This window comes from Molothrus aeneus, chromosome 23 (genome assembly GCF_037042795.1).
Source record: "Molothrus aeneus isolate 106 chromosome 23, BPBGC_Maene_1.0, whole genome shotgun sequence".
NCBI lineage: Eukaryota > Metazoa > Chordata > Aves > Passeriformes > Icteridae > Molothrus > Molothrus aeneus.
In genome coordinates this window covers 1,303,809-1,325,450 of record NC_089668.1, presented here as the reverse complement: position 1 = coordinate 1,325,450, position 21,642 = coordinate 1,303,809, and the positions used below count along the sequence as shown (strand labels likewise).

Here is a 21,642-nt window from a genome sequence, read left to right as displayed (position 1 = left end):
ACAGATGATCTCTTCCAGCAAGCTTCCATTAGATTTATTAATCATGGAAGTAGCTGATCACAACTGTTCCAACCAACACTGAAGTAACACAAGGCAACAGAGACTGGAGGAGAGATCCTTTCAAGTGAAAAACAATGTATTCAACGTGAAACATAAAAATCCTCTTGGGTTCAGTCAAAAAGAAAGGCGGTGGGAGATGCTGTAATCCCCCCACAGGCATCACTTCACACCCTCGAGCTTCACCACCCAGCCAGACTGAGGAGGGAGAGGAGATGGGAGCATGTAGGGCAGGGTTATGAGCATCCCTGTCCCTGGCTGGATCTGCCACTCCAGAGTGCCAGCAAACCCCAGCAGTGTCACCTGCAGAGGAAGGAAGGGGACACTCAGCTGGAGCTCAGCAGGCCCCTCTGCACAGCCCACAGCCCCTGCAGGTCCCAGGAACGGCTCACGTGGCACAGGGGTGACACGGGGTGTTTGGAGGCCGCAGCAGGCTGCAGTTTGTTGTTTGGGGTTTGTTTGTTGCTGATGCTTTGCCCCTGTTTGTTCAGAGCAAAGGCCACTGCGACATTTGCGTCACGGCGCCATCTGCCAGCAGCAGGGCACTGCACCCGGGCTGCAGCACAGCCCCTCCTGCTCGGGGGGCATCTGCTTCCCTCCCCTGCACCAACAGGATCAACACTCTCCAGGGCAGGAATCTCTGCTGGCAGCTCCTGGGCCACGTGAGCCAAAGCCTGGGGTGCTGCAAGGAGCCCAGGGCACACAACCTCCCTGCAGCCATGATCTTTTATGGAAAATCCTTTCCTTGGGATTGTTCCTCCTGAGAAGCTGAGAGGCCTCAGGAACAAACTGTACCCAATGGTTATCTGCTGCTATGGAATGCAACAGGGGCATCTGGGATTGGGCTCATGTGGTTGTTTCTAATTAATGGCCAATCACAGCCCAGCTGTCCAGACTGTCTCAGTCAGTCACAAGCCTTTGTTATTCATTCTTTCTTTTTCTATTCTTAGCCAGCCTTCTGAAGAAATCCTTTCTTCTATTCTTTTAGTATAGTTTTAATATAATATATATCATAAAATAATGAATCAAACCTTCTGAAACATGGAGTCAAGATTCTCTTCCCTCATCTTAAGACCCCTGTGAACACCACCACACCTCCCCACTCCCCCAGCTCCTGAACAAATCCAGGCTGGCCCTTCCCACACACAAACACTCCCAGATGGGTCTCAGTGTGTGTTCAGTCCCTTACCTGTGTGCCTGGGGATGGAATGGGTGAGGACAGGTGCAGGACATTGTCCCGAGGCCAGAGCAGGAAGATGGCAAAGACCACTGGTCCCTTGGAGGTGTACCTGGGAGAGCAGGAGTTCAGCAGGTGAAGGGCACCAGACACAAACCCCACCTTTCCAGGCAGCACAAGAACACAATTGTGCCCTCTGTCACCACACAGGGGTCACCCACTGCCCCCAACTCCAAATTTAGGAAAAGAGGAGAAATAAACATCAGCTCAGCTGTCTGAGCAGCAGAGCCCTTACCAGACTGTGTCTGTGGTGTTCTCCACCTGCACCCTCCAAGGCTGGGATTCATAAATCGCCTCCCCATTGGTGTCCAGCCACCTCCCAAGGGCCAGGAGTCTCTCTTGGAAGATGGGGACAATCACCCCTTCTTTTGTAGGTCCCACATTGAGGAGGTAGTTGCCACCCAGACTCACAGTCTGCACCAGCTCCTGTGGCAGATAACGCAAGATAACATTATCTTCACCTCAGACAACACAGAAACTGAGCAGTTTTACCCTCATCAGCTGCTCCAGAAGCCCCTCACTCCCAGCAATCCTCCCCCAGGCTGTTTTGATGTCAGGTTTCTCACCTCAATCACGCTCATCTCATCCATCACCTCAGGCAGGCTCATGTTGCTGCGGTAGCCCCAGGAGAGCCTGTCCAGGGAGGAGCACATCTCCCACTTGTGCTCTGGCAGGGTGCCTGGCCTGTACTTGTCAGCACAGTTGTAGAAACCCCCGTGGCGGCAGGAGCAGCCCCGACCCCAGCGATCGTTGACGACCACGGTGTCCTGAGAGAAGGAAAACAGCTCAGGGCACAGATCCCTTTGTTCTTGGGCTGTCCAGCTGGCAGCCACGCCCCTGAGGAAGCCCCTAAAAATGCCCTGTGTAATGGAAACCCTCCTGAGAAGGCTGAATCCCTCCCTCTGCTCAGGTAGGAGCTGAGGCAACAAAGCTGAGCATCCATCAAAGGTCGGTGGAGCTGTCCCAGCAGCACAGTCAAGGTTCTCTTTTTGTCAGAGAATAAAACACATTTGGCAAAAGTCAAGGAGGTTTCTGGTTTGATCACACACCCCACAGCTTCCTGCCCTTCCACACCCACCCGATGCCAGGAGGGGCAGCAGGCACTGGTACCTTGACAGGGCTGTCATTGTAGAGCCAGGCAAGGAAAGAGGTGGAATTCCAGTAGGAATCTGGAGCTTCCCAATCCCCATCCGACCAGATCAGGTCTGGTTTGTATCTAAGGGAGACAGATGTTGTTTCATAAAGGCTCATCTGCTCCTGCCACACTCTGTTTCTTCCCCTTCCCACTGCCTGGCATCACCAGGAGGTTTTTGCTTCATTTTCTGCTTCACACAAAGCTCTAAGGGAGGTTCTTGCAGCAGCAAAGAACAAGGTGTTGATGCACAGCTCAAAACAGGGTGCAGTTCTCCCCAAAAATCCAGAATCTGGCACCTCAAAGTGCACATTCTTGAGCTGGGACAACGACTCACAAGCCCAAGCCTTTTATTTTTGTCAGCAAGGGGAAGCAAGGCAAGGATGTAAATTCCCAGTGAAATCACTTTTCTAGTCTACTAAATACTGAACAGTTTGTTCCACTTCCAGCCCCTCTGCACAAAGGCAGGATTAAAAGGAATTGCTTTTGCAGGAAAAATTTGTCCCTGCCTTATTCTACAGATTAGACCTTCCACAGGTTAAAAGTGAACCCCTTTTCTAATTACCACAAATCATTACTGCTTAGCAAAGAGAATTTGCCTCATCAAAAATCAACATTTCTCTTCTTTGCACCCACTTTGCACCTTTCTCTAGAGAACTGAAACCAGGAAATGCTGGTGATTCTGAACTGGATGTGGCTCTTACTTTAAGACAAGGTCATAAAGTTCTGGCATCGTCTTCTTTAAAACGAAGCTCTGGGTCTTGAAGTCATTTTGTTTGTCAGCGAGGTAGAGAGGATTAAACCACTCCATCAGGGAGTGATACAGCCCATAACGGAGGTTGCTGAAGGACAAAACACAGAGGGAAGAGTGAGGCTTCAGTGGGGATTGAGAAGCAGTGGAAATTAAATTACTGGCATTATAATTTTTCATCATTTGCAAGCACTCCATTTTTCACAGGGTCTTCTGCTGTTTGTCAGGCAGAGCCAGGAGGCGTCACTGCTCTCAGAGCAGAGCTCCCTGGCAGGGCCTTACCTCTCCCTGAGGGCCTCTCCCAGCTCTCCCACCAGGTCCCGGTGGGGCCCTGTATCCACAGAATTCCAGTTCCAGGACACTGGTGACCCCCAGTTGGTGAAGCCCTCGTGGTGCTTGGTGGTCAGGACCACGTATCTGAGAGGAGAAAAGGACTTGGTTGGGATGGCAAAGGAGCAAATGAGGCATTTCCCAGCCCCACTGCAAAGCCAGTCACTAAAACAGCAAGGCACTGGATAACCACGCTGTGAGGAGCCCTCTGACACTATCCCTTGGACTTAGAAGCAAATACAAGAATAAGAGAGGCTTTCAGTGGATTTTAATGCTGGGAAAGAATGAACAGTAAGTACTTAGCAAGGACCAAGACCTGTCATCTCCTCAGCACCCTGGGCACGACCACTCAGGGACGCCCAGCACTGTTCAGGGACCCCCAATCCCTCAGGAATCCCCAGATTTGCCCCTCCCATCCCCTCAGGGACCCCTGCATCCTCTTGGGAACAGCCCCATATGCTTCCCAAGCTTTTCCATCCCCTCAGGGACCCCCGGCCATGGCACCCATCCCCTCAGGGATCCCCCATCCCCTCAGGGACCCCCGGCCATGGCACCCATCCCCTCAGGGACCCCCGGCCATGGCACTCATCTCCTCAGGGACCCCTATCCCCTCAGGAACCCCCGGCCATGGCACCCATCTCCTCAGGGACCCCCGGCCATGGCACCCATCTCCTCAGGGACCCCTATCCCCTCAGGGTCCCCAGCTCCGGCCATCCCGGCGCTGACCTGGCCCCGGCCCGCTGGAAGAGCTGTGCCCACTGTCGGGGCTGGAAGTCGTGGGCGGTGAAATGAGGCGCGAACTCCGCGTAGGTGGTGCCGGGCGGGAAGCGGCGGCGCACGAAGCTCTCGTAGGCGGCATCGTGCTGGCCCTGCCAGTGCCACCAGAACCACTCGGAGCCCCAGGCCGGCACGGAGAACACCCCCCAGTGCACGAACACCCCCACCTTGGCCCGGTCGAACCAGGCCGGCAGCGGCCGCGCGTCCAGGCTGGCCCAGTCCGGGCGGTAGCGGGGCGCGGCCAGGCCCGGGCCCAGCGCGGCCGCCACACCGAGCAGGGCCAGCGCCGCCATGGCCCCGTGACGTCACCAGCGCCGCGGCTCCCTGGGGCCGCGGGTTCGAGGCTGCGGCCCGACCGCTGCCCGCGGGCACGGCGGGGAATGTCCCGGGGAGCGATGGAGGGACACCGGGGATGGCCCAACAATCGGGGAATGTCCCGGGGAGCGATGGAGGGACACCGGGGATGGCCCAAAAATCGGGCAATGTCCCGGGGAGGGATGGAGGGACACCGGGGATGGCCCAAAAATCGGGCAATGTCCCGGGGAGCGATGGAGGGACACCGGGGATGGCCCAACAATCGGGGAATGTCCCGGGGAGCGATGGAGGGACACCGGGGATGGCCCAAAAATCGGGGAATACCCCAGAGAGGGATGGAGAGACATCATGGACAACCCCAACCATCAGGGAATATCCCAGGGAGGGATGTAGAGACCTCGAGGATAACCCCAACAACCAGGGAATATCCTGGGAAGGGATGGAGGGATAACCCAAATAATTGAGGAATATCCTGGGAAGGGATGGAGGAACATAGGGATAACCCCAACAATCCACCCTGTGCATCCCTGGAGCGGTGCCCAAACACTCCTGGGGCTCTGGCAGCCTCGGGCCTGTGCCCGTTCCCTGGGGAGCCTGGGCAGTGCATCCCCTGGGACACAGGGCAGAGTGCAAGGGCCTCGAGGCCGTGCCCCAGCCAGGCTCATCCCTGCTGGAGGCATTTTGGAGCTGGCAGGAGCCCAGCTGCTCCAGGTCACCGCCGAAGGGCCCTGTCCCACTTCATTGTCCGTCAGCTAAAAGTGCTGCTTTTGCGTAATTTGCAGAAAAACAACCCCAAACGAGTTCCTCATGCTCAAAGTATCTGCCCCAGTTTGGGCTTAAACTTGTCACCTGGAGAACTTTGTACACCAGGAAAGAAAAGGAAGAAAACCCTGGAAAATGGCTTGTATGTTTAATCACATAACATCCCACAAACACCTGTGTGGTTCAGTCAGTTCTCCTGAAATCTGCTGGAAGAAATGTGCTGCCTGCAAGGTCCTGTCTGCCCCAGCTCTGGCCAAGTCCTTAAGCCCAGAGCACTGAGTGCCATGTCCAGGTGACACCTGCAGGGATGGGGACTCCAAACCTCCCTGGGCAGCTCCTTCCAAAGGTTTTCCATGAAGAAATTCCTGCTGATGTCCAACCTGAACCTTCCCTGGGGGGAGATTATCATGGGATCATGGAATATCCTGAGCTGGAAGGGACACCCCAAGGACCATCCAGTCCTGGCCCTGCACAGGACACCCCAACAATCCCAACCTGTGCCTGAGAGTAAAGTCTGTGCACTTCATGCCCCAGTGTTGAAGGGTGACATCAGCAGGAGCTGTCTCCCCATCACAGCTTCCCTCAACTCCCATCAGAAGGGAAAATAAAAAGAAAAGTGATCCAGATTGTTCCTTCCAGGCTGAGTGGGTGGATCTCCCCCGGTGCCTCCCTACATGGCATGAGTGTCCTCGCAGACGGTCTCTATCACCGAGGACTTGTGGGTGCTCTCTGCTTCTGGGCTCTCCTCAGGGGCCTTCAGCTGCCTCCTGAAGTGGGACAACACCCTCCTCAGGGAGGAGAAGAGCTCCTTGCTCCTCAGGGCGTAGATGATGGGGTTGACCATGGAGTTGAGCAGGCAGAGGGTGCTGCAGAAGGCGAACACCTTGCGCAGGCGGTCGCTCAGCCTGCCGAAGATGCTGTAGATCATCAGCACGAGCACGGGGGACCAGCAGAGCATGAGGACAGCCAGCACCATGGCCAGGGTCTTGGCCAGCATCACGTCCATCCTCATGCGGCTGGTTTGCCTCTCTGCCTGTGCCTGGTGCTTCTCCATGTAGGCCACGTGCTGGCGAGCCCTCCAGAGCACGTGGGCGTAGGCGCAGACGATGCAGCCCAGCAGCACCACGACGAAGCAGATCCAGCCCGACAGGTAATTGTCATCCACAAAGGGGAACAGCTCGGAGCAGGCAGAATCCAGCGTGCAGCAGTTCCAGCCCAGCAGGGGCAGGCCAGCAATGATGGCACAGGTCAGCCAGAGCACGGCCAGGGCTGTCCAGGCCCTTTTCCTGGTCATCAGGAGCTTGTACTCCGAGGGCCGGCTGATGGAGAGGTAGCGGTCCAGGGCTGTGAGCAGCAGGCTGCTGAGGGAGGCAGAGAAGGACGTGTTCACCCCTCCCAGCTGCAGCAGGAACACCTCCTTGGAGAAACCAGCCTCGTTGAACACGTGGAAGTTCACGAAGCTGCAGACAAAGATGATGCTGGCCAGGATGTCAGCCAGGGCCAGGCTGCCGATGAAGAGGTAGGAAGGCTTCTTCCTGATCCCAGGGGATGAGAAAATCAGGTAGAGCACCAGGGAGTTCTCAAAAACACACATTGTCCCAAAGAGGCCACACAGGATACCAATGCTTATTTTCTGTGCCTGCGTGCTGAGCACCATGAAGCACTCCATGGTGTTCCCGCTGCACTTGGAGGCGTTTGCAGGTATCCTGCAAGAATCCATGGCGGTTACCTGGAGCTGGGAGCTCACAGAGAGCCTGCTGCTTCCCTCTGCACTTCTTCAGGTGCTCTGGAAAAGGTGGAGGTGAAGAGGACTTAACAAGCAATACATTTACCCAAGATACTTTCTTCCCTGTAGAGGCAAGTAAGGAAAATGAAATCAGCCCACAGAGAGCTGCTTTCAGGTCCACTGCCCAACCACTGGAGCCAACTTCCATGCTTTTCCCAGCTGGTTGTTTGGCTGAGACCCATTTCCTACAGCCCAGGGGAACCCTGGCTGTACCACCTCGGTGGGACACCACAAGAGGGAAGCAGCACCCCTGAGAATTGTACAAATCCTGAGCCAGGTCTTACCACTCCTCCAGGACTCACTGCTCAGGGCCAGCAGCACTGGAAGGGGTGGCTCAGGGGACACCACAGCTGCGAAAGGCATCCCAAGGGGAGTGCAAAGCTGCCACAACATGGCTGCCTGCACGGCTTTTTCATTGCTAGCAGCCCCAGGCCAGGACTGCTCTTCCTGCCTAGGGTTAGGATTAGTGTTGTCAGAGTGATTAATAGATATTATTAGAGATTAATTAGAGATCGATATTGGAGTACAGCTTGGACATACAAATGGGGACATGCAGGACTGAGACCACCTGAGCTTAAGAACCCCCGTCCACACCCAGAATGAGGGTAATTTCATCAACACTTTTAGCTTCAGCAGAGGTGTGATGGAAGGAAGTGCCTGATTTTACACGGGGCAGATGCTGAGCTACTCCGTGCACTCTGAGCAAGAGCTGGGTTTTTCTCTGCAGTTCTGCAGCTCAATTTAACCCCCTTCATCTTCATAACCTCTCCTTGAGGTGTTATTTTCTCCCATTCTTTCTGTGGATTGCACAGAAAGGTGTTTAAAGCAAGTTGTGCAGCCTTGGATTTCAGGGAACAAGGTCATCGTGGACTTGTGTAAAAACACACTTGTGTAAAAACACACTACAACAAGCAGGCGAAGAGGCAGCTGTGGGGTACCCCAAACCTGCCTGGATTACAGTAAAATGCTGTGCCCAAGCCCATGGAACAGGACCCCCCTTCCTAAAAGCTTCCAGGATCCCTCATGCAGGCAATGGGATCGTGAGTTCCCTCTGCTGGAGGAGAGCACTGAGCTGACAGCGTTCCCTTTCCCCCAGAACAAACAATTCACTGTCCCTCGCTGCCCTGGGCTCTCTTGTGAAAGAGGAAATGTCCCAAACACCCGAGGCACGGCCAGGATGTGTGACAGCCACAGAGCAAGGGCAGGGCTGTGGGTTCCAGCCTCCTGTGCCCCTCTCCTGCCTGCAATGTGAAATTCAGCTGCTGCTGGAGGTGACAGCAGCCAGCACTGCCCAGCAAACCTCAGTCCGTGACATCTCAGCAGAGATGGGTTTATAAAACATGGGTGTTTTAACTGGCCTGGGGACTTCCTTCCCCACTGATTCCACCAACACTCATCTCTCATCCTGTGTTTCAGGAGTTGCAAAATACCCCAATGACTCGAGAGGCTGCCCAGGAGGTGACAGAGAAGAGCCCCAGCCCCACATTTGACTCCTGCTGCCGGTCAGGGCTGGGACAGTGGTGGCTGTTCAGTGCAGGTTTCAGGCACAGCAGGGCAATCCTGATTTCCTGACTGGGATTTCTTGGTGTTCCAGGCTGGAGGAGTCCTGGACTTTGGGCTGAGTGTTGCAGCAAGCTGCCCTCCTCTTACATCAGGCTCCTGCATGGGGTAACAACACAGGAGCGGATGTTGCCCTCAGATCTCAGTGCTGCTGTTTCCTGCAGCCCTTCTCAGGAACACCTCCCAGGCAGCAGGAATTACCAACTGCTGTTATTAAACCTGACAACATCCCTCCCTCTGGAGGGAGATGGATTTAGCAGGCAGATGGACTTCTCATACAGCAGGGCTCACCAGGGACCAACTGCCTCGAGTTTCCAAACCTCCCCAACCAAACCCCAGCATCCAAACCAAGACATTTCTTCATTAAGCAGCCTCCAGCATCACCTTGGCATCCATTACCTGCAGCCAGCATTCCCAGGACCACCATAAATCCTCAAACCTGCAGTTGTGCAATATCCAGCTAACATCCTTAGGAGCCTGGAAACCACTGAACACCAGGCAAGGGAGTCAAGGTAGCAAAATGCCATCCCTGATGTTATGCTGCTAGGGGAGAGAACCTGCTTATAATGTTAAAATAACTTCTGTGCTGCCTGTCCTGGCCCAGCTCTCTCCACTACGCTGTAAAAACTCAGATAAGGCTCAGTTCAAAGTCGTGTGCTGGGCTCACAGCAATCAGCCAGCCCTGATCTTCCTCTTCCACATCTGTTCTGTCTCAGGCTGAATAACAAGGACAGATCTCTGCTCCCCAGACCCTCCTTGCAGCTCCTGTGTCCATGAGGGAAGCACAGAGCTTGTTCCAGCTAAAGGTCTCCTCTGCACAAGCATGAAAACACAGGCAGTGCCAAGAGCTCCTCTCCTTGCACTGCCTGTCCCTCCTTTTTTTTGCTTTTTTGGCCACAAAGCTGCTTTTCCCTGCCCAGGGGACATTTTCCTCTTGTCAGATGGGCCCCTGGATTTGTTTGACCGTGGCCTCTGCCCCCTGCCTGCCTTAGCTCCTGGGAAAAGTGCCAGCCCATATCTGGTTCCTAGGGGAGAGCTGACCTGCAGCATCCTCCATGGGACAAGTCCCACTTCCAGGGTGGAAACCCCTTGCCAAGAGCAGATCTCCACTTCCTCAGGAATTCCAGCCCCAGGCATAGCTGTGCATCCAGCCTGGCAAGCCCAGGGAGTCCCAGCCCCATGGGCTGAGAGCTCAGCTCCACAAGAAAGAGCCAAGTCTGGCCCTTAGCTCCAGGGGCTGTGGCACAGAGGAGCTGAGATTCCCTGGGCTTCTGCACAGGATGAACTCTCTGATCACAGCACGGCATCTCCTGCCAGCAGGAAGGCCCAGGGTAGGGAATAATTGCCAAAATAAGGTGGCCTTGCAATAGGGACCCCCCTTGGCAACAAGATCAGACCCCCTTGGCAACAAGATCAGAGCCCCAGCAAACAGCAGGGAATGAACAAGGAGTGAGTTATCAGGAACAGAGCCCAGATCAGATACTTGGGAATGCAACATATTCCTGATGCACCCCAGTGACTGCAGAGGGAAACCTCCCCTCCCATCAGATCTGCTGCAAGCCCACTCACTCCAGCCTAACAGCTCCAAAGGCTTTGGGGGAAATTCAATTTCCAAATGAAGGAGTCCTTTTCCCTCTCAGTGCCTCGCTGTGACTGATTCCAGCTGTGGGGCTGGCAGTGCCCTGCACACAGCAGCACCAATCCTGCTCCACTTGGGATGGCTCTGCCCTCACAGAGCCACCACAGCATCCTGCTGATTAAAAAGTTATGTACCAGTTGCTTAGATAATGTAAAATTAAATTTTCCTGCTGCAATCAGCCAGTGCATTGTGCCTGCAGCACTCTGAAAGTGCTCTTGAATATTTCATGTTCAGAATATCTGAGAGTTTTGAGCTTTACAGTAAAATAAAATGTCCTAAATGATCACCTACTACGAACATGTGCAGCGATTTATGCAAAAAATTGTCACTAATGCTTGCAAATTTCACTTGCTGAAGAAACAAAGTATCTTTTGCTTTACAAACATTTTAGTTTATATGTGATTTCCTGGTTTAGTTGCAGAAGTTTTTCCATTATTTTGGAATCAGCTGCTCATCCTGGTTTGTCCTGACCACATTAAATGACGCCGAGTGGAATTCCCTCCCTGATGTAAGACCTGTCTGCCTCAAATGCCACACTGAAGATTATTTGATTCTTTATCAGCTCTGCCCATTGTGCCTGCCTGAGGGACAGTGAAACCCAGGACGGGGTGGGTGCAGAGCAGCTGCAAGTGCAACTTTGGGTACAAAGCAGGGCAAACCAGGGCTGCTCTCACTGCACCAAAACCATCACAAACACTGAACTCAGCGTCACATCCCTGTGAGACATTTGGAAATACCTCTGCCAGAGAATCAGGGAATGCTGTGGGCTGGAAGGGACCTTAAAGCCTGGCTAGTGCCATCCTTCCACCATCCCATGTTGCTTCAAACCCCATCCAGCCTGGCCTTGGACACTTCCAGGGATCCAGGGGCAGCCACAGCCGCTCTGGGCACCCTGTGCCAGGGCCTCCCCACCCTCACAGGGAAATATTTCTTGGAACCCATTCCCCCTTGTCCTGTCACTCCAGTTCCAACATTAACAATTCCCAAAATCAGCTGTAAAGAGCTAACCCACAGCCTGCTATGAAGCACTTACTTTTCATTCCTTAAGAAAGGATCCATCCTAAAAACCAGTTTCCCAGCCTCTGTTACACATTGCCTTGCAGTTCATCCCAAAGAGCTGATAGAGAATCCCAGGAATCTCCCGTGCAGCCGAGTCTCCCCAGCCTGCCTTGTGCACGGCAGCACCGAGGGCTCTCAGGGGTGATATGAAAAAAGGGCTCAGGGCTGCAGGATGCTGTGGGTCAGCAAACACAAACCACTCACCTCCCCACCGATGCTCTGGGGCTTCCCATGGCTCGGGCTCTCAGGGCAGCTGCTGCAGCTGCGGACAGCGCCTGCTTCCCTCTCCTCTCACGGCACTTCTGGTTTCGTCTGCGTTTCTTGAACCATTCTGGTTTATTCCCCTGGGTTGGAAATCCATCAGTGTGAATCCTTCCTCTGCTTCCTTGCTCTCTGTCACATTCTTTCGGAGAATGTGTGTCGGGTTTTCTTTCCTTCCTCCCTTCTCCTCTGGGTGTTGTGTTCTGCTGCCTGCTCGTGCCACATCTACAACCACCCAAACCCTCCGGCTTGCTGAAATTGTCCTCCCAGTCCCTCTCATTTCTCCTTGTAACTGCAGACTTTGAGGCAAGAGACATTCAGGTCCTCCTTCTGATTTCCCTGGGAACATGGAAAAGTATGGGGGGGAAAAAAAGCAAGGAGGCAGATGTGGAAGAATCTGGATGTACCTGGCTGTGTGCAGGTCTAAGGGCAGGATCAGAAATCTGCTGTCTGTGCCTGCAGCTCCACGAGCAGCACAAACCTCACCTGTGCCCCTGAATATCTCTGTACACAGTCCACTCATGCCAGAGGAACGAGGTGATTTTCTCTCTTCAAGTGGAAGGAAAATCAAGGTCTTCAGCTCCACAATCCGTGTGGTCAGGAAGGACCCGGGGCTGCAGAGGCTGTAGTGCTGCTGTACCTGCTCTCATCCATCCATCCATCCATCCATCCATCCATCCATCCATCCATCCATCCATCCATCCATCCATCCTTCCTCCAGTGACCACTTCCCCCCTCGGCTGGGCTGGGCTGTGCTGGTGCCGCTGGAGAGCAGGGACAGCTTTCCCTGCTGGGTGACACCTGGGACAGTATCACCGGTCAGCGGGGACAGGCAAGCTGGCCCCAAATCCCAAAGGAGCTGGCCGCATTGTGGCTGGATGTGACCATCCAGGCTGTAGTGAGGACCTTGGAGGCGAAGCAAGGACGTGATCTTTAACCCTTGGCTGCTCCTTACCTGGCTCTGCCACCCTCAGAGCCACCCCACAGCCCCATCCCAGCCCCAGCAGCGCGGTTCCCCAGCTGGGAACTCGACTTTCCCTCCTGCTGGCATCCCAGTTCCCTCACTCGGTGGCATTACGAGCGGTTACACCCCGTCCTCTCCAAAGCCCGCTTTGCCTCCTCGCCCTCGAGCACCGCGTGCGGCTCCGGGGTTCGGCAGCAGCCGCCGGAGCTCAGCGGTGCTCGGCTGCCCTCTCCAGGGAAACCCGGACAGCGCCCGGGGAAAGCTTGAGGAGGAGGCAGAACCGGGAACTCGGCGCTTCCTCCTGGCCCCCGGCCGGGAAAAGGGGGTTCCCCGGCTCTGCAGGGAACTGCCCGAGCCTTCCGGGGCTGGGAGGGGGTCTGGAAACCACAATAACCATGAGAGGCATCACGGGCTGGGATGGAAGCACAGGAGATGATGGGTTGTCAGCTCTGTCCTAAAAAATAATTCTTCCATTCTTGTTTCCAGGAACTGAGAAATTTTGCAGGAGCAGGTGCAAGATTGTAAAGAGCAGGTGAGAAACAGAAAGATTATTTATGCTGGTCCTGAGTTCCAACAGCAGCACCTAGCTCCAAATCATTCCCTGCTCTGACACAGCTTCACATCCAGCAGCATCCTGTGAAACATGCACCCAAGTTTCCTCTGTCTGCAGGGAGAACTGTTGTGTCACAGGAAAGATATATTATTATGGCAGCATAGTTAGAAGCTTTTGAATTGACTCTGATTTATAGCAAAAATTGTCCTGCCAGACTAAAGGAAAACCATCAGAGCTGATTGTTGTAATGTAAAGGGTTTTTGCTGGAATAAGCCTGCTGTGGGAACAGCCCCATGCTCGGGGTTGAAGCAATGCTTCAAGGAAAGGGACTGTGAGCCTGGTATCGTTCAGGAGTGCAGGAGTTTCTGTCCCAGAGCAGAGTGAAGAGCCCTGGGGCTGTGCTGGGACACTCAGACACCAGCCCCTGCTGGAAGGGTGTCCGTGCTCTGTGGGAGGACAGGGATTGCTCCTCCTCCTTTGACTGTTGTGTTTGCTGGGCTGAATTTAAAAACTGGGTGGTGCAGATAGGGCTGAGGGTCGGGCACTGCTCACCTTGATAAGGTGTGACTCAGAGAGCCATGGTGAGTGACTCTACTGCACTCATAGTGAAAATGCTCAGAAAAAAAACAACAACCCATCTTTACTGCCGTGTTCAGCACAGCTCCTGAGAGCAAACAGGAGTTTGGGGCTTGGCTGAGGGATTCTCCTGTGCACAAACACCTCTGCTGCTCTCGTGGAGGGAGGAGGGTTCAGGTAGAACTGTTTTCCCTGCTGACAGGACGTGAACCAGGCATATTGATTTACATGGGCTGAAGGTTCCTGCAGGGCTCTGTGACTCAGAGCCGGTGTGGGTTCTGAACGAGGCGCTGTTGAGGCAGAAAACAGGGTGTGACTCGGCAGTCGTGCCTGGATGTGTTTGTTTTCCAGAGTGGGAAAAGCTGTCAGCTGTGACAAAGCTGCTTCAGCACAAGCCCTTTACACCCCCTGGGCTCGGGCTTTGGCTGAGTGCTCTGTCGGTGTCCAGGGGGGTTTTACTCCTGGTGCTGTTTGCTGGGTGCTGTGCACACCCCACGCACCAACGCACAGTGCAGGGCTGGATGTGATCTCACACTCACGAGATCCAGCAGTGCAGAGGATGGAACTCGTGTTCTGGAGCTGATCTGACTCAGGTGCTGGTGGACACCACCTTAATTCACGTCTAAAGCGTATATCAATATACTTATAATGAGATTTAAACAATAAAAATGCGTAGTTTTATCACATTGTTTGGGTTCTTGAGCCTCTTCTCTATTTACCCTGCAGAGGTTCAAATGTGTGCTCAGTTCCTGTAGCTCACTGCTGTGAATATCCTGAGCTTCATTTAATGAACACGGGTCCTCTGCCAGGCAGAATAAAGGATATTCTAAACATTACTGTACACCCAGGGCTTCCATGCAGATTTTAAAGAAAACACAAGCTCACACGTTTCCCTCATAAGGAAACTTAGATTAACAATCTGGTTAATGTTTGGCTCAGGTGGAAACGTCTAACGAGTTTCAAGTGTGTCATGGGGCTCTTGGAGCCACAAAATGTAAATATCTTGGGTTTACTGAAAGTCACCCACTGCCGGAAACTCGTCACTGTGAAATAAAACTGGGGCAATGGTTCACTATTGATTTAACAAATGAGTCATCCGTGCTGCAGACTTCCTGCAGCATCCACGCTCAGCAGCTCCACTGAAACACTCGGCCAGGAGTGTGTGTGTGTGCTGAGATCCAGCTCAGCCACAGCTGGGAGCATCTTAATTTGGGGCTAATGAAGCTCTGGAGGCTTTGTCTTCACTGGGTCTTGCTGGTTGGGGCAGTGCCAGCACAGATGGAGCTGCATCCCTGAGCTGGATTAATGTTTGCTCTGAGAGGGAGTGGAGGTGCTGAGTGAAAAATAAAAGTGGCTGGGGAATTCCTTGAGGTGCTGTCACTGTGGCAGCAGGAGCGTGGTGGGGAGCTGAGGAGGATTTGGGTAACAAAGCTCCCTGGGAACACGAGGGAAGCTGGGATTTATTGCAGCCATCTTTGGACTGCCTGGAGGAAGTGGAATCATCCAGACAGGGCAGACACTTGCACAATAGAAAACTCCTGCCTGTGCTGTGTGCAGGTTACGAGAGGATGCAGTGGAGGTCACTGAGTCTGTGGCACCACGTGTCACAGCAGGGTGGGTTTGGAAGCACTGTCCTGTTCAGCAGCGTTTGAGGGTTCTGCCTCTGGAACTGGGTCTGCAGCACCTGCAGGGCTGCAGGACATCAGGGTGAGCACAGCACGATCCTGGAGCAGCTACAGCATCCCAGCCTGCCCGTGAGTACCTGAGGTCGATGTAGTGTCACATGCTTAGGAGTCACAGATGTTACATCGAGACCTTTGAAAAGGAAGGGGGTTTAAAAATCAGCATTTGAAGGAGTGAAGTCGCTCCTGTTGAAGGAATCTCGGGTGGTGATGATAAAGGATTGAGACAGAACCTCAGGGTTCAGTCTGTGCTGAGTCTTTAGGATGCAGCAGGAACTCGAGTGCTTCTCTCTGTGTTGTGATTTCCACAGCCCTAGGAACATCTCCTTTCCTTCCACTGCAGGGGAGGAAATCAGCCCAGGGCTCGAACAGCTGAAGGGTGAATCAGAACTTTGGAAGCTGGACTTTGTGGTGTTTGGGGTATTTGTCCCTTTGATTTAAAAAATACCCTCATGTTCCTGCTTGGCCTCCAAATGACTCCACTTGTTTCAGTGGAACAGTTCCTGCACAAATACAGGAACGGCTTATCACTGACATTTCCTGCTCCCCCAGGCTGAATGTGTCAGCCTGACCCCGAAACCAGCTCTGAAAGACGTTTCTTTAATTATCTCAGAGATAGTGAGGACAAACAGCCAGACCTTGTGTCATCCTTGTTCTGAACTGAAAAGTACACGCTGTTGTGCTGCCCAGACAAGAGCAGAACATTTGCAGCCTGCAAAATGCTGTTTCTCAATCCCACTGACACGTCCTGGCTTGAGAACCTCCACACGCTGGGGTGAGATCGTGCTTTAGCAGAAATAAACACACTGGAGATAGAAACAAAGCAAAAATCTGCCGATGTGCATTGGAGGAGAGCTGTTAATTAATGAGTGGAATTTCCAGGCTTACAGCAGATATTGTTGTCTTCCATGTAAAGGCAAAAAAAGCTGCTATAAGGACCTCAGCTATTACATTGTGCCAAGAAATCCAAAGCAAAGGGAGAAAAACAAATTAATTTCAGCTGGCTTTGTTCTAACGTACAATAAAGAACAGGAACAAAGGTCTGGGCTTAGGTATGTCAACACATCTTGTGTATTAAAATATATGCTGGCTTTTTAAATAACTTCAGGATGAATACAAACTTCTGTTAGACTCTTTACCTTGTCCTGGGTTGGGTCAGAGCCCTGTAACACCAGGTCAGTAAGGAAACAGTTTTGTTTTAGGGATAAAACAGGATTTTTTCCCTTCTGTAGTTAAGAATGCAGGGTTACTCAATGAAACCAGAGGGTTTACTTCAAAACCTGACTTGGTGGGGTTGGAACTGAACTCTTTCTTTTCCACTTTCTTTGAAACTTCTTTTTTTCAGCCTTTAATGTGGTGCACAGTGCTAGACTGGCCTCACAGTGGTGGGCAGGGAACAGTCTCACATGTGTGAATTTCTTATGTATACCTAATTTTTAATCATTCTACACATGGCAAAGTGTAGGTTTTTTCTTTGAAACGATCCTTTGAGGCACAATAAGGGAATGTGAATATAAACACAAAGTGCAGCCACTGGCAGGGGCTCCGCATACCCACAGCTCTGTTTTAAACCTGGGAAATCTTTTCCCTGTCTTTTGACCTGAAATATCACTCTACAACATTTTCAATACTTTAAATTTAAACATTAAATAGTTTAACAAAATGCAGGCTGGGGAATGGGTACAACACACCCGACACCGTCCATTTAACACCAGAGCGCTGCGGCCATCTCCGGGGGGCCGGATTTTACTCTTTGTTCGCTGAATCCCTTCTCTCGACGCCCCTCGCTCGCACAGCCGGGTGTTTTTTGTGCCTTTCTCTTTTTTGTTGTTGTTAATTATTTCACCTCTTTGAAGCCCCCAGCGGCAGCTGGCGCGGGCGTTCCCCGCGATGTTTGTTGTGCTAATTCGCGGGCGGGGCGGGGCTGGCAGCGGGGCCGGGGGCTGTGGCGAGGGGTCGGAGGGGCCCCCGGGCGGTGCCGGGCGGCGGGGCCGGCCCGGGCGGGACAAAGAGCAGCGGCCGCTCCCGCGCTGCCCTCCGTGAGGGGATTCAAATGGCGGCCCCGCCCGCCCGCGCGCCACGGCCCCTCTGCCCCGGGCCCGCCTGGCAACAGGCGGGGCTTGGCTCCCATTGGCGGAGCGCGCAAGAGGCGCGCTCCCATTGGCTGCGGCCCCGCGGCCCCGCGGAGGAGGGAGGAGGGAGAGGGTGTTAAACGGCGCAGGACGCGGCCGCCATTTTGTGAGGGAGAGTGAGGGGCGGCGCGGAGCGGAGCCGAGCGAGCTCTGGGGGCGGGGGTCGGACGGTGACGGCGGAGCAGCGCGGGGTCGGTTCCCGGAGGGCCGTGTGTGTGTCCGTGCTTGTGGGAGAGCGGAGCGGACAGAAGTCGGTAAGGGCGGAGCGGTGCGGGAAGGGCCGGGCGCGGCCGCCGCCATGTTGTGCTCCGTTGTTGGGGAAGGGGGAACGGGGGGTCCCGGCTCCCCCCAGGTGTCGGTGAGAAAAGGGAGAAAGTTCGGAGGCGAAGAAGCTCCGGTCAGCGGGAGCAGAGGGCAGCTGGGCCGGGACCGGTGACGTTATCTCGGCTTTTGCTTTCAGTCCAAACAAGGCGGAAGCTGGAAATGGAGATGGGCGGCTCCTCTGGAGCTCTGTGAGGGATGGGCAGGGGGCTGCTGAGTTTGGGGAGCGACAGGAGCTGAACAGACTAGAGTGTGTCAAGATTAAAATCTCAGAGATCCCAGGAAAGACTAGGCATGAGTAAAACAGGAAATTAGTGTAAGAGTTATTAAGGAATTACTTGGCTAACGAAGATTAAAGAAACAGCTGACAGAGACAAATGGAGCTCTGTAATGGCTGGGGAAGGTTTGGGCAGTGTGTGGGCAGTTCCTGTATTGTCCCAGTTCCCAAAGTATTTTAAATTGTACTTTACTTTTTCCCTACTAAAAGGAAAGGGATAAAGTTCTTGTTTGTCTGTTAAAATGCTTTGTAAGACAGAGCACGAGCAAAATGTTACTTGGGATATGCTAAATATGGTCGTGAACTTTATGTAAGTAGAGAAAGACAAAGCTGTGTCTTTTTTGGGTGGGGTTTTGGGGTTTTGTTTGTAGGATGTTGTCGTCTTTAACATATAAACAGAACAGCAGACTCTGAATTATTTCCGCTTGCTCTTCTTTCCACCCCGAAGTGAAACAACTATTTCCATAATCTGGATTGAAATTTTTTTCTCGTTTCTGCAGCAGGACTTCTCCCTTGGAGCTTCTGTGCCGAGAATCCGATGTTGGGCTCGGCTCCCTGGCTGAAGACAGCAGATCAGCCCATGAGAACTTCTATTCCCAGCCAAAGGAAGGAGTCCAGCACAAGGCAGCACCTCTTCTTTCAGGCTTGGAAGCAAGAAAGGGGACAAGAGTTGGAGAGTGTGGAATCGGAGAAGACCACTGAGAGGTAAATGGAGGTGGGAGAGGGGAAATAAACCTTGCAGGAGAGCCAGCAGGGAAGTGCTGAGTATGCTGTGCTGGAGGCTGGACATGGGCTTTGGGAATTGCACGTAATCTGCTCCACTTGAGGTGCTTTTCGGTTCATTTTGAGTTTATCAGAGCAATTTACAGTTACCAGGAGTTTGGGCAGTGGCCTTATCAGTGCAAACTTTGCCCAGTCTTAAGGTGCTAACAGGCTGAATTTAAATGTCTCCAGCACTCAATATTGACTGATAAAATCTGGCTCTGCCTTTTCCGGCCAAGGTTTTGTCAGTCCCATTCCTCCAGTTAGACCTTTTCTGAGGAGAGGCGTGGTGTGTTTAGAGCCAGTTCTGGTTAGGTTGTTTTTTATCCCTTTGCTTGAAATCTAATCATTCTCTGTTATACTTTGTTTTAAATAAAAGAGTAATAAAGACTTATCCTGACTCCCCTTGTTTTTCCAGGTGACATTTAAGTTGAAGATGGGCGGTGGAGAAAGATACAACATTCCCGTTCCCCAGTCTAGAAACACCACCAAGAACCATCAGCAACTTAAAAACAGGCAGAAGAGCAAAGACCCCAATTCTCAGATGAAAACCTACGTGAAGAAGGAAAGAGGCCACGGCTGCAGCTCCTCTCCTGGTGCATGGCAGGCCATGCAGAAAGGGGGGAAGAACAACGTTCACTTCCCCAAGAATCCCAACTGGAATGCTGCTCTGTCCAATCACAACCTGTTGTTCACCCCTCAGAGCAACCAGAACTATGCTGGAGCCAAGTTCAGCGAGCCACCCTCCCCAAGTGTTCTGCCTAAGCCACCAAGCCACTGGGTACCTGTTTCTTTTAAACCTTCTGATAAGGAAATAATGACATTTCAGCTCAAAACCTTACTGAAAGTCCAGGCCTGAGGTACAACTTGTGTGATTTTCAGAAGTGATTTCAACTGTCAGGGTTTCAGATTTGAGCATTGTTATTCCAAACTCCAGGTGTGCCAGGACCAGGTGTTCTTGCTGCATGTAGTTAGTCACTTGGAGAGGGTGAAAGTTTACATTCCCCTCATCTTTTACCTCAAAAGTTCAGTGCTGTGTTCACCTCACTGTGAAATAGATATTTTCTTGTAAATCAATCAAATCCTGAGCAGTCACCATTTACTGTATTTAAGAATAAATGGGACTGTGTGCCAAAATTGGAATTGTGGCTTTGAATTGTTAGAAAACCACCTTTTACCTAACTTAATGCAGCATGAACTGAAAATAAAAACGCACTGAAAACTTTAGTCAGGTGATTTGCTCCTTTTCAGGCTGGTGTGAGATTTGCTAAACACTCTGCAGAGCAGAAACCTCCACCTGGGCACCCGGGGAGGCACAGCTGATCCCTGCCCTGCCCTGGGAGCTTTAGTGGCACTCCTGCAGTGGTGGGTGAGCGTTTCAAGCCCCTGACTCCCATCTGGAATGTTCTGGAAGGGTGTGGAAGAACTCCCCGGGCAGACCCAGCTGTGCTTCCCAGGAATCTCCATGAGTGCCAGCTAAAGACCTTGCATTGCCAGGTGACTGCCAAAAAAGCTCCCCCAGATCCTTTGTGTGCCCACTGCACTGAGGAGTTCCAAACCACATTTTTCTATCAGTTTTTATAAAAAAGGTGGAGTAGTTCTTTAGTTTGGTGTTAAATTGGTTCCCCTGTAACAATGAATAGTTTGGGGCAGGTGTTAGATGTTCTCACAGGGAAGACAGAGCCATGTAAATACATGTAAAACATTGTAGCATATGTAAATTTCTGCTGGGCTTTCCTGCACAGAAGTATTTTTAGTACAAAACTGCTGAATGTAAGATGACCATGTTGAGTACGTGGCCTGGTTTAAAAAAAATGATATTTTGTTTAAAAAAAAAATTAACAAAAAAAAAAAAGACATTTGTGGCTGTGCCCTTGCACTTCACATGCAATGAATATGCACATTGTATTTGGTTCTGATCTTTTTTTTTTTTAAGTAAAATCAGTGAAAAAATGCTTATTTAGATTTTTTTTTTAATTAAAGAAAAAAAAACTTAAAAAAAAAAAGCTGCTGGAGTTTCAGATCCCAGATCCTCCTGTTGTGAATGTGTAGGAGAGGAGTGTGTTCAGTGATGAAAAAACCACTGAAGTGTTCAAATCAAGTGTTTCACAAGAAATGCAAATGCCTGGGTTCAGGTGCTGGATAAAACTGAAGGATTGGAATCATTCTGTGTTTCTGAAATGCATCACTGCTCTGTAAAACAACATTTTGTCCCAGTCTGCTGCAGTCCCTCGGCAGAGGGGCAGGGCAGGTGGCTCCTGAGCTGTCACCCCCGGCAGGATCAGCTGGACGGTGACAGCTCAGGAGCAACCAGGCTTCTTTCAAAAGACAAGGATTTACTAAAAAAACCAAAGTGCTTTAATTTGAACGGGCCTTTTGCAGATTGTGAAATGTTTGGAGGTGTCTTTCTGTCCATTCCAAATGCAGTGGCAGCTGAGCTGAATGTTTACAAAATTCTTGCTCCGAATCACACGGAATTGGCAGTCTCTAAACTTGTGTTGTGACCTGGACCTTCACCAGAGTCTGAGCTGTATCCCAGTTAATTATCTATTCTCTACTTCAAATTGTCAATTACTGATGATGTTTGTACAAATTGGAAACAAAACATAAATAAACTTTTTTTTTTTACCCCCTAAAAGCATTCCTTTGTTTTCAGATGGAAATGGAAAAGTGGGATGACCTCATTTTGGCAGTTCCCTTCTCAAGGGA

The 21,642-nt window shown here is 52.0% G+C and overlaps 3 protein-coding genes across 5 annotated transcripts; 1 reads left to right on the top strand and 2 right to left on the bottom strand.

The window, feature by feature from the left end:
* Positions 1-115: 115 nt before the first annotated feature.
* On the bottom strand, positions 116-4,582 carry FUCA1 (alpha-L-fucosidase 1). Its single transcript, XM_066564890.1, has 8 exons — positions 4,234-4,582; positions 3,460-3,594; positions 3,131-3,268; positions 2,405-2,510; positions 1,861-2,061; positions 1,530-1,720; positions 1,247-1,346; positions 116-360 (listed from the first exon to the last, which is right to left on the bottom strand). Exons 1-8 carry the CDS (start codon positions 4,575-4,577, stop codon positions 220-222), a joined length of 1,356 nt encoding a protein of 451 aa, XP_066420987.1. The 5' UTR covers positions 4,578-4,582; the 3' UTR covers positions 116-219.
* A 1,276-nt stretch (positions 4,583-5,858) lies between these two features.
* On the bottom strand, positions 5,859-11,715 carry CNR2 (cannabinoid receptor 2). The gene is made up of 2 exons (XM_066564943.1): positions 11,610-11,715; positions 5,859-7,147 (listed from the first exon to the last, which is right to left on the bottom strand). The coding sequence occupies exon 2, from the start codon at positions 7,079-7,081 to the stop codon at positions 6,032-6,034; it is 1,050 nt and encodes a 349-aa protein (XP_066421040.1). The 5' UTR covers positions 7,082-7,147; positions 11,610-11,715; the 3' UTR covers positions 5,859-6,031.
* Positions 11,716-17,683: 5,968 nt separating this feature from the next.
* PNRC2 (proline rich nuclear receptor coactivator 2) lies at positions 17,684-21,571 on the top strand. Of its 3 annotated transcripts, none has more exons than XM_066565017.1 (3): positions 17,684-17,827; positions 18,675-18,876; positions 19,352-21,571. In XM_066565017.1, the coding sequence occupies exon 3, from the start codon at positions 19,370-19,372 to the stop codon at positions 19,790-19,792; it is 423 nt and encodes a 140-aa protein (XP_066421114.1). In that variant the 5' UTR covers positions 17,684-17,827; positions 18,675-18,876; positions 19,352-19,369; the 3' UTR covers positions 19,793-21,571. The 3 variants fall into 3 exon arrangements, with proteins under 3 accessions (XP_066421114.1, XP_066421112.1, XP_066421113.1); XM_066565015.1 differs by having other exon boundaries at positions 18,672-18,876; XM_066565016.1 differs by lacking the exon at positions 17,684-17,827 and adding an exon at positions 17,897-17,970 and having other exon boundaries at positions 18,672-18,876.
* The last annotated feature ends 71 nt before the right edge of the window (positions 21,572-21,642 follow it).